The following is a 12,372-nucleotide window of genomic DNA, read 5'->3' on the forward strand; positions in this document are numbered from 1 at the left end:
AACTGTTTTTCTTCTAGTGTTTTTGTACCCATAGAATTCTCATAGAAGTTTGTGATTGAATAGACATGCACAGGAAGGTAAATTTAATTTTCTGCTTATAAAATTAATAGTCTAATTCTCTGAGCAATAACTTAGATATAACACTTTTTATATCATCCACGGTGTCAGTTTTGAATTATCAGTTTATTGGGTAAAGCCAATGGGAAGTATAGGAAATTTTTCTAATTTTGTGATATTGATGTTACTTCATTCTCAGTAAGAATAGATTTTACTAGGTATATTATTGTAATATTGAAAAATTCATTTTGAAACTCACTTTGTCACTTCTGGTAAGATTTATATTTGGCAAACATGTTGTAGAGAAAATTTATTGGTCTAGAATGTAATTCTTGACATGATTATTACTCTTTTTCTCCATTGCTCCAAGCAGTGAGGTAAAGGTTTGAAAATACTGATTTACTTGTTTTTAGTTATAAAACAAGTATGTGTTCCTCCTGTGGGACTCTCAGTATTCTAATTTACTAAAATTACCTGTCACATCATCTCCATTTGTAGGTTTGAAGGAAGCACAATGGTCACCATTAGCAGACAGTGAACGGAAAGATTCTTTGAGTGTGAATGTTGAATTTGTGAAGTTTCATTTATCACGAAGTCGTAAACTCAACTTTCAGTGTGACCAACAGCAGTCAAAGGGATTGAAAGGTTCAGACCAGAGCCAGGCCGTTATTCGATTTTCCAGTAAGTTGAGTATTTCTTCTTGCCAGTTGAAATCTAGGATTATACTCAGAGATGTAAATGATTCATATGAATGTTTTGAATTAGAATGTTATGAAAATAAAGATTATGATGCATTAGATCCTATTTTTTGGACCAAATTTATGTTCATTGCAGTTGTAAATTATGAAAGAAACCTCAGTCAGTTGGAAAGATACCTCACTCTGTAGGGTCTGGCAGATGGAAAGAGTCCTCAATCTCTGGATTCAGTAGATTGAAAGAAGTGCTTACAAATGAAAGGGTTAATTCAGCATGCCAAGATCTTGGGGCAGTATATCAGTGTCTGAAGTGATTTCAGGACAAAAATAATGAAAATACTTCCTAGTGTTCAGGTTAAATCTAACTATGAGCATTAATTAAAATCAGAAGTAAATGTTCAATTTATGGAGTATCATTAAACAACAGTATTGTGTAACTTGACACTGAAAGGTTTAATTTATGCTCAAGTTGTGCTGTTATTAACTGCTACCATAAATTTGGATCATTTAGTCAGTTTTGTTAATTGTTTTGTTTACACCACTTTATTACATTTTTAAAAAATGCTTTTCTCCCTGTCGCAGCCATTATAGACATTGGCTCAGCATCTTTTAAATATGACATGAGGCGGCTAACTGAGATTCTGGCCTTCCCTAAGGCATGGTACCGGCGTAGCATTGTACGTCGATTGTTTCTGGGTGATCTCAGTATCAGTGCCACTTACAGTGAAGGAGAAGAATCTTCCCCTTCTAGTCTTGAGGATGAACATTTGCTGGCTGCTCCACAGTCAGGAGCAAGATCCAGCATGTTGGATAGTAGGTACGTTCCTAGTCTCAGCTGAAATGATAATCTGTAGTGATGAAGATGATGATGATGATGAACAATGCATTTGAAACTTGGATGCCTTACTCATCAATGAAAAAGAATCCCTCCCTTCTTTTGATTATGAAAGGAGACTTGAAGGATATACTAAAAGTGAGATAATTGCTGCAGAAGGTCAGCCACTGAATTATATTATGTTACAAATGTACTGAAAACTAGAGATTACAGTAAATGTGGAATTTGGTGTATTGGTAGAACACTTAATAGCAGAATGCCCAGCTGTAGCTTAGGAAATTTTATAAAATGTTATGATACTATTTGCACACAATTTTATCTTTATATCTGTAAATTATATGTACACATAACAAAGCTATTTGAGATGAGTCAAGATATTTAATTTACGATAGTATGTAACCAACAATTTATAACAAACCTGACATCAATCTATACCAACTGATGGACATATGATGAAGAAAGGAAAAAAAACATTAATATTAAAATACAAATATTTACTATTTGAAATACAGCACATGTGGAATGTGAATGTGATATTAGTAATTAAATATAATTTGTTAGGAATATAACTCATATTGTTAAGTGTAATTTCCTGCTTACTGTCAGAATTGTTTATATGTTTTCAGTGGGCGAATTGTAACTGATGGACATGGTTTGTCTCGATCTGCTCCTACTACAGAACGAAGTCCAATGTTACCAACCAGAGAGCGTCTTAGGTTAAGTTTGGAAAATGATATCTCTCAACATTCAAAGTTTAGAGGTGAACCATTTGAATATATAATTTTAGTTTCATGAATGTTGCACACAGTTTGCAGTGCTCTACATTAATGTAATAAATAGCTAGAGTCTGAATGACCCATTGAATGTGTTACGTTTAGTGCTTTGAGTCTGAAAAGTTTTATTATAAATTTTCATTAAGATTAGAAGATACGATAATGATAATACAAAAAACAGGCAGATTTGTAAAGGAATTAATTTCATTTTTATTGCTTACTGGTTCTAAATCCATCTCTCTCCCCATTATTTTTTCTTCTTATTCTTATCTGTGCATTGCTTAGCAGTGAAGTAAGGGTGAACTTATCATTTACCCTGTGATGATCATTCAGACCTAGCGGAAATGTTTTGCAACCAGTGTTTGTAGTGACGGGATAGAACAGGCTGCTGGCACAGAGCAGGGACGTTTTTGTGGAGAAACTAAGTCTTTGTACTGAATTTTAACCTTTGCCATTTCCTACTGGATTTCTAATTCATGCGCATGCGAGTGTGCGCTCATGTGCACCCACAAGTACACATACATAAAAAATGGTACACAGCATCATGCTAATGTAATGAATCCTTTTTCATGAAATGTAAAAATTACGAAAAATTATTATTATTTATTAAAAGAATTAGGGAACAATTTAGGTTGAAATAAACATAATTCTTATGTTTTAACTTGAATGTCTTATTTGTATCAATTCCAGAAACAATGTGCTTAAAAATATTTCCACATTTCATTGATATCTGATTACTGGCATATTTATTTGTATGAAAGAGATCAAGATATGAAGATTTTAATACTATATTACTGTTAAATGTTTCAAACCAGAGGGTAGTTGTGGGCGAATGCAGAGCAAACCAGATACACCAAGCCCTTCAGAACAGAAGTCTGGTTCAGCCTGGGAAACCTTGGTCCTATTTGCTGTCAATTTCACTCGGCTTAATGTTCATATGAACATGGGCAATGTAATGGGTAATGTTACGTAAGTTTGTTACTTCAAATTATACATTAAATCTGAAGAGCATAGTAGTTGGATGTTTAGTATTTTATGCTAATTCTGATATCATGAATATTTTAATATGATGTGTCCAAGCTTGAGTTGTGGGCAGCTACCCTACCATGTCAGTCTCGTTAGCTGTATGTATGTAAATGAGGTGGTTGCCAAGGCGACGCTTTCACTGCAGCCTTTAACTAATCGGTGTGCATCCCTGTTCCTTCTAATCTGCTAGTAGCCCCATTGGTAGCAGTAAAGCACAATGTCCTACTTAGCAGGATAGTCACTGGTTTCAAGTCTTGACCACTTGCCACAGACTAGTAAACTCTTTTCTGTGCCTAATATGTTAGGCCATAGGGGAAAGAAATGTACTCTATCATGCTTAATATGCTTAAAATGTAGTGCAAGAAAGTGAATTTAAATTATTTGATAGTATCAGGGTAGATTGAATTCAACAAGCACAGCAAAGAGTTTATGAAGGTCAGAGGCAGGTGCATTATTGATGTACCTTTGCAGTGGACAAGTAGATTTTATGTGATTACTAGATGTTAATTGTTTGTCTTAAGAAACAGGTACTAGTTTTGTTTTTGGGAAGGTCCATTTGTAAAGATTATTATATACATTATGTGTGGTGTACACATTGTAATTTTTATGTCATTTTTACAGGTGGCTTACCAAAGACTTCAGGTCTGAGGGTCGCCTCTCCATTGGCAGCACGGGACATAAGAACATGTATATAGGTGTGGGACTTGGAGGATCAAGTTTGGATGCAAAGGGGGGAATAGTTGGTGGAACTATTGAACTAAGCAAGATTGATACATTCAGTGAGTAAATGTCCATTTTAATATTATTCTCTCATCTATGTTTTTGCCTTGCAAGTGCACTTTTCCCTCGGTATTTTCCAACCAAAATGTTTCATGCATTTTTCTTTCATAGGGATGAAGAAAGTGGACTGTATAGAATAATATGTAACAAGGAGCTAGTTTTGTTAGGGTAATAAAATCAGTGAGATTGTGATTAATTATAAATATAGTTCTGATGGAGGGGACAAATGCATACAGAGTTTTTGTGTCAAAATATGTAATTCCAAGAAATTTTTTATTTTCTTTCCTTGTTTTGCAATGAGAAGTAATTCTATTTAAATATTGATTGTTGCAGTTCATATAAGAGAGGACCCTGGAACTGAACCAGATCATACTGTTGGACTTAAACTGTTTGCACTAGAGCTACGGCTTGATTACATGGGAACTGGTGTGCTCATGTGTCGGGTCAGTTCATTGTCTGTCTCTCTTCGTGATGAGTGGAAGATTAATCGTAGCAAGAAAACTTCAGAAAACTTTATTCCTACTAGGAGGTTAGTGTAATTATCTATAAGATTGCATTACAAGCAGGATGTGGTAAATTATATAGCTAAAGTGCTCCAAGTTGGAGATTTACTTATTATGAATATCTTCACTATATATATATAGCAACAAACAATTGAACAAGTATGGCCACGTGTAACTGACTGACCTATAACTTGCTAGATTATGCAATATCTGGATTAACAGGGTTCAAATTAGTGAGATTTTACCATATACATTTAACACAACATTAACCTTTTTACTGCTTTGTTTGTAAGACGTATGGTGGCTCCTCCAATGCCGAATTATTACTATGGATATGGGAATATTTATAAAATTATCAAAAATATAAGTCATGTAATACAGGTAACATATTTTAATTGAGTCCATTTAATTTTAATTAAATTGGACAACTTTATTGATCACTTTATGTTAGAGCATGAAAGTTTCTAGATGTAATCTTGTTAGAGTAGGTTATTTTATGCCAACCAGGGCTGTGGAGTTGGAGTCAGAGTCGGTAAAAATATATCGACTCCGCTATAAAATCTTAAGAAAATACTATTTTAACACTTTCGCTACTGTGTGAGCTGCCGGCGGCCTCACACTTAGGGAGATTGAATGATGTGTTGAGCCACATGGTGTGGGAATAATGCTTTGTAACTTTGGACCTGGTACTATAAGAATACAAACTGTCTACAAATCAACCAATTTCTGCAATAACCATTAGTCTTATTTTTAAATATAGGTTATAAGTCTAAAAAGTAGCCTGATGATTCATGTGGTGGTGGTGATGGTGATGGTGATGAAATCTCTTATAGTACCATTTGCCATTTTGGTAATTTTACCATTATTAATACATATTGCGCTTTTATGAAGGATTTGGAGTCGGAGGTTTTAGTGCCGACTCCACAGCCCTGATACCAACACGAATAAAAATAAGCAAATAAAAGATTTGATTGAGAGTGCAATACATTGAAGTAAATTTTGTTTTATTCTTTTAATTCAGTGATATATTACAGTATGACTTGGAAATATATATTTAAAAAGTTATATGTATATTTACATTTCTTTTAGTGTGTGTAATAACAATGTAGAATGAAATTTTGGTATTGAATGTTTATTCATATACATTAATTTCCCACTGTAATTATTATTTAATTTACTTTGAACTCCATGGATGTTAGCATGTCATTTATAATCCCTTCTGCCAAACCCACCAGTTAAATGAACACTGTACACTTTGCAGTCTTATTTACATACTGTGTTTTAGACCAGCAATGATATTCATGCATGGAGATTTGGGTTGGGATCAGTTGCAACTCATGATCTCCAAATCAACTACAGCTGATCTGCTGAAAATGTTCTACAAGCTAGAGGAATTTTTCTCACAGCAGTTCAAAAGCAGCAAACGTGTGTTTTCAAGCCTGCAGCCACGGACACATTCCAAAAACAGCAGCTTTAAGAAGAAACAGCCTCATGCAAAGAAGAAGTCTGCTGGGGATGGTCAGCATTCCAGTAGTTTAAAATGTTTGACTGTACTGTAAACATCCTGTTAACATTTTCCAATCAGGCATTGAGATGGTCTGTCATTACCATATTTAATTTATTAATCTTAGTTCACTCTGCATAACATTATTTTTATATTCCCATTGAGGTAGGTCAGTCTACATCCTGACGAGAGATTGCAAACAGGGCTCTCAGGTTTTTCTTTCTCTCATTTTTCCTCTGCCATTTATACCACTTCTGTAATCATCTCTTTCATGTTCTCTTCTGGCCCTCTTTGCATGCTGACAACCTACCACATCATATGCATAATTATCTATGATTATCATAATTGGGTTTGCCACATCTGTGTTTGTTTATAAAAACAGATACATCTTAAATATTAAGGTCCAGTACATTTATAAAGCTCCAGTCTTACCAGCAGAGGTCTTTCCTGTTCCAGTTTAACTTTATAGGAATTGGCATCTGTTGACCTTTTTTTTAAACTGTGTACATTCAGTGGCTACTTGTCCCTTTGTAGATGCTGTCCATATTCGTTGGTGTGACTCTTTCACAGAAGTTTCCATTACATTCTGTCCTCCCACATTTCCAAATTGAAAACATCATTCCAATATCTGCATCACCCCTTACATTGTGTCCTTGCTGTAACAGTAGTCCTTTTTATTTTCATTCCAAATATAGATCTTTATGAATTCTGTTGTCTTTTATCTGTTTAGCCCCTTGTTCTTCTTAATGCTGATATTGGGCATAGTGAAAGGCTAAAATGCTGCCCAAAACTCTGACTCAACTGCATCCATGTGGCCTTCACCCTCTGGCCACTACAATGTAGTTGTCTTTTAAAATGAGAAGGTATTGGTGACAGGAAAAACAAGGAACTAAAATGTTTATCAAAATATTTATCTTAATTACATTTTCTATAATAATTGTTTAAATATTCTGTGGCTCTCAGAGTGAACTATCTGCTCTTATCTCAGAGGTAAAGCAAATTTAACGGTAGTGTAGCAATAGTAGTAAGTTCAGTTGATATCTTGAGTTCTCTGTGGAACTGTAATAGTTCTACTGAATATTTCTCTTTGTGTTTCTAACAGCAAATTCTCATACTTGGGCAAGCTCTGCTCTGCAGGATGCAAGACACCATCGTCACTGGCAGCATGTTTTGGGTCAAGTGGGTGGCCTGCATCTGTCCACACTTAGTTTTCCATTGCCAGTGTCTGGTACTGTACTTGGAGGAACAATGGAACTTCATGGAAAGAACATTTCATTAGCTTGCTTCCATGGTATCAATTTCAAGTCAAAGTCATGGGCATTGTTTTCATTGAAAGAACCATGTATCTCATTTGCAACTGAAGCCCAGGAGATTCCATCAGCAGAATGTAAGTGCTGAAGAGTGCAAAGTGTCTATCATTAGAGGTTTTGATATGCCTCAGTGTTGAGGAATTATGTTTTGATGTTGATTAAATCAAGCTGACTTTGGTCCCTTTAATATGACAACAGTGAACTTGCACATTCTATTATATGTGGATGGATGGGTGGGTGACTGGAAAAAAAGTAAGGATGAAAGGAACAAAGTACAAGCCATTTTATGGATATGAAGAGCAATGTAGCTTATAAAGTTTTGAACTAGTAGACAGACTGTGCTTTTCCACTGCTTTTGAAGTAAGGTTAAAAAAAATTGTTCTTTTTAGGTGAATTTAACACTGATTATGAGTGCCTTTTAATTTTGCTTTGTCCATGTGTGTGCCATCATTGTTGATGCACGTTAGAAATCATCTCAAGTTGAGCATTTTTTAAAAAAAAAGTCTTATATTATGTCAAACATGTTCTTTCTTTGTGACAAAACAGAGGTGTTTGTATCAAATAGGTTAAAGTATTCTTGATTCTGTAAGTAACTCTTCAAAGCAAAAAGTTAGATCATGCTTTACTATGATGGAAGTCAGTATTAATATTTACATTTCAAGGTTTGGCCAATAGAAATGATTCTGATTTACTGAGCTTTACCACTTGCTATTTACATTAACTTCTTATTTAATTGTTTGGCATTCTCTAAATCAAACAGAATTTTTTCAGTGTTCAATTTTTTATACTCCTGTATAAAAGAGAAGCATTTCTAAAGAACCCAATTAGATCACTTTGAACACAATTGAAAACCATGGTCATTGTTTCACATTTGCCTCCAGATGTAACAATACTGTTTTGTTCCTCAGTCAATGATCAGCTTGATGTTCATGTGGTCCAGACTCTAACATTCAGTCTGGGAATGATGGAAGAGCATCCTCATGCTCAGCACCACAGCATGGCTACTGTGTGCCGCATGAGTCGCAATGTGTTGTTCCCTCCGCAGTTCCGTACTCTGCAAGAATGGTTCCATTATGCATTTGCTAGCAGTGAGATTGATGGTAAGCGATTGGTTAACCCTTGGAGTAAAAATTGTCATGTTGGAATCTTCAGGCGAAGAAAGCCTAGATCATTGTGAGTTAAAAGCATAAAACTTGGTTTGACAAAGTGTTCAAAATTGTTGGGTGAAAGGAACCAGCATAAATTAAAATGGTTGCAGAATCCAGGCAAGATTAATGGGGATCTGAACATTGTAAGACATGAAACTAATAGAACTTTCAGGAACAAAATTAGGAAATATGTAAAAGAAAAAATTAAAGAGCTTAAAACAGACAGTAAAAGCAGAAATATTAGAGACATGTACAGAGGCATAAATTAATATCACTTATTAAATTATATTGTCTGTACAATCTGTTACTGATTTTTGTTAGTACAACCAGAATTTATTTCATAATATGATACTCCATCTTCAGATGAATATGTGATGTGGAATAAATGAACCCTAAATATAATTCTATAGCTCTGCAGGAATAGCACACACAGTTAAATTGCCATGGAATGATGAAAGGACCAATTATTTCAGTAGGTTTTGTATGACTTATGTTATAAAGTAATAACAACACAAAACCATGAATGACTTTCACTTTTGGGACTTTCCATTTTGTAAAACTGTTATGTTAGGAAAGGCATGCAGAAAACCTGAAGGGAAAATACTTTGGTGTAGATGAAAGAATAATGTTAAAGTGAATCTTTGTGAAATAGGGTGTAGAAATATTTATTGCATTGAACTCACTCATGATACAACCAAGTGCTTTTATCAGCTTAGTAAGCATCAAATTGTTAAAGAAGACACATCAATATAGAAATGGCTGTCAATCATGATCTTCTTGGATGTGACCTGTTCCTGACATTTCTGAGGTCATCTTCATTGCCATGAGAATCTCAAACCTCAGAGTTAATTCTGTAATGGAATTTTAGAAGATGTATTTATAGCTGTGAATGCCATTTATTTGCAGCAGTGGATCGGTTTCCAAGTCTGGAGAGGGAGAGACTGGAGAGCTGTTCCGAGCAGCAGCGATCCCGGAGCAGCAGCAGTAGTAAGCTCCAAGATCCAAATCACACAAGAGAAGTGATATTTGCATTGCCATCACTGCAGTTGCATCTGAAGACTGAACATCTTCAAGCAGCAAAGACTCCTGATGTTGCTGGTATGTTAATGTGAATCAGAATAAATGGTGAGAATTAATTTTCTCTCTCACACACACAACCACACATACACACAAAACAAAAGCTGAACATCACTAAAATAGTCACAGTTGTGAAAATTACATAACTGAAAGTAATTTACCTTTCTGATCTTTTCTTCATACTAATAACCAACATATACTGTGCAAGTAATATTCTGTTACAGCTTTCACAGCATTAAGTACCCAGACTGTTGCTAGTCTGTGGGTTTATTTGTTTAGTCTTTTTGTAATGTTTTGCTTTTGTAGAGACAGTAAAATGTGTAAAACTCAGATAGATAATCTTTGATACTCTACATATTTTCCAGGAGTATAGTTATGATTTTGCATACTTTGTCTTCTTTGATATTCATTTATTGCAGATACAAATTTGTTGTTGCAAACTAATCACATAATGGATATTACACTGCTGAAACATGAAATTGAATGTAGTTTAATTTTAGTTTCATGTGAAGTGGTGGTTATATTGTACTAACACAAATTAATATTAGCTTTTCCTGACAACTTTCAACCAGTAGTATATTTCATGTGAATATATTTAGTAGATTCAGAGATGAGTTACATGGACAGTTGAACAGACACAACCTTCATGCATGCATTCACTGTTTGCAAAGTGTAGTTTACACTTTAAGTGGCAAATGTTATATGGTTCCCTGCAGTTGTATCACCATTTCACTGTAAAGGAAACCCGTATTGCAACAGAATTCAAGAAACAAACATTTTAAAATTCATTTATAAGAATGTGCCTTACTGTCTTATTATTTCTGAATGGCCATAATTATCAAATTGCATTAATTTTTGTTATACATGTTATTTGTGTTTTTTTAATGTTTCTGCTTGTGATGACATCTCTAAATTCACAGAATTGTGCAAACATGTGTCAATAAGCACATGATACTGAACTTTTATTATGTCAATAAAATTACATAAAAATTGGTGAATTTTACAGAATTGTAGGAAACAAAACTTTGGGTGTCATGCATTTTCATCAAGAAGCATTGATTATCATTTTGTTCATCAATTAAGTTTTTATAAAACTTTATCATAATTATGTATTATCACATAAATTTTTCTGTGATATAATAATAGGTGAGAAACCTCTAGTTGAGTGCAGCTTTATCACAGAATTCGACGATCACATCTTTGTGACGGTAGATGCCGAGGCATTTTTCTTCCTCCATGATCTTATCACATCATATGTCAAGGAGAAGGAGAGAGTGGTATGTAAAAAAATAATCATATACATTTTAATGTTTTAACAATTTTCAGCTTATAATTATTTTTAAGACAAAAATGTTTTATGAAATGTGTAACATGTGGTTATGTCTTGTTCATACATGAATTTGTTTAGATTTTGATCGCAACATGACACTTTCATTAACAGTATCTTGATGATTTACTGTGATTTTAATTAGTTTGAATCTCTCTGTATTTACATTTGTAATTATTTTTATGATTCCTATTTGTGTTTGATATAACTGCTTTAGGAATAATAATTATACTTTGCCCTACACTGAATTAAAAATATTACATCAGAACAAAGATATATACCAACAAATATTGCACTGTAATTATGAATATGTTGGATACTGCAGATTGAGTAATGTGTTTAGTATTTATTGTTTATGTTAGTGGAAGTGGGTGGGATCAAACCCACAACTCTTTGAATACTAATGTTATATGTCAGCCCCAGTGTTCTGGTGGATAGCATACAAAATTGGTGTTGAAAGAATTTTGGTTTCAGTCCTGACCACTGCTACCAATTTCAAAAATAAAATGAGAATTCAGCCAACTCTTGAAATTCAGTTTATATTAATTATACAGCAGTCAGTAGACAGTATCTAGTATAAGTACAGTTCACTGAGTTGGTCACTTTCACTTACCATTAGAATTCAGTATGTCACAGCTTATGAGTGTTTTGAATGCTGTTCTGTGGAAATGTAAATGAGAGGAATTCTATGCAGATTGGGTCAGTGGCTTTTGGACCAAGAGCTCACAGTCCTGATCCTGAGAGACATAACAGAGAGAGCTGCAGTGGTAACAGTTCAATGGTAGGCATTAGTGGAGCCACCAGTGATGAAGAGAAGAAACGCAAAGCATTTGATCCTGCTGAAATGTTCACAAAAGACTGGAGAAATTATCACTGTAAGACATGGCATCTGGAACCAACTGTCAGGTGAGTTACAATTAAAATTTAGCATTTTTTGTGTGACATTGGACTCTGTGTGGGACTGTGGTATGTGACAAAGTACTTTCCCTAAAGTTCAGCAATTTCAAAATGATTTTGTAAATTTTATTTCAATCTGGAAAGAAACAGTGCTTTTCTTCCATCTGAAATTTAAATTGTATTAACATTGTCAAGTGTCTTGTATGATTTGAGGTTTTCACAGCGGTGAGTATGAAGATTTCTGCCTTCTGGGTTGTTGCACTGTGTAGTCTGGTCGATGTTTACCAACGTTTCAGAGGTCATACTGATGGCAGAGGCAGTATGACCTCTGAAACGTTGGTTAACATCGACCAGACTACACAGCGCAAAAACCCAGAAGACAGAAATCTTCATCGTCAAGTGTCTTGTTGTCTGTTATCAGTATTTAAAGTTGTAGATAG

General features: G+C 34.4%; 1 protein-coding gene across 11 annotated transcripts in view; it reads left to right on the forward strand.

The window, feature by feature from the left end:
• Positions 1-12,372, forward strand: part of tweek (transmembrane protein KIAA1109 homolog tweek) — a 98,434-nt gene that overhangs the window by 81,568 nt on the left and 4,494 nt on the right. For 10 of the 11 annotated variants that reach the window (XM_087351267.1, XM_087351261.1, XM_087351266.1 and 7 more), the window contains 12 exons: positions 556-738; positions 1,335-1,569; positions 2,214-2,347; positions 3,176-3,329; positions 4,008-4,165; positions 4,500-4,695; positions 5,955-6,187; positions 7,276-7,560; positions 8,392-8,583; positions 9,538-9,729; positions 10,855-10,985; positions 11,730-11,941. In XM_087351267.1, coding sequence (XP_087207393.1) covers positions 556-738; positions 1,335-1,569; positions 2,214-2,347; positions 3,176-3,329; positions 4,008-4,165; positions 4,500-4,695; positions 5,955-6,187; positions 7,276-7,560; positions 8,392-8,583; positions 9,538-9,729; positions 10,855-10,985; positions 11,730-11,941 — 2,305 coding nt within the window. Of the gene's footprint in view, positions 1-555; positions 739-1,334; positions 1,570-2,213; positions 2,348-3,175; positions 3,330-4,007; positions 4,166-4,499; positions 4,696-5,954; positions 6,188-7,275; positions 7,561-8,391; positions 8,584-9,537; positions 9,730-10,854; positions 10,986-11,729; positions 11,942-12,372 lie in introns of those variants that run through there. The other variant, XR_015535767.1, reaches the window with a different exon arrangement.

This window comes from Zootermopsis nevadensis, unplaced genomic scaffold (genome assembly GCF_977971745.1).
Source record: "Zootermopsis nevadensis isolate Lab colony 2312 unplaced genomic scaffold, Znev_1.0 Znev_ptg000018l, whole genome shotgun sequence".
Classification (NCBI taxonomy): domain Eukaryota; kingdom Metazoa; phylum Arthropoda; class Insecta; order Blattodea; family Termopsidae; genus Zootermopsis; species Zootermopsis nevadensis.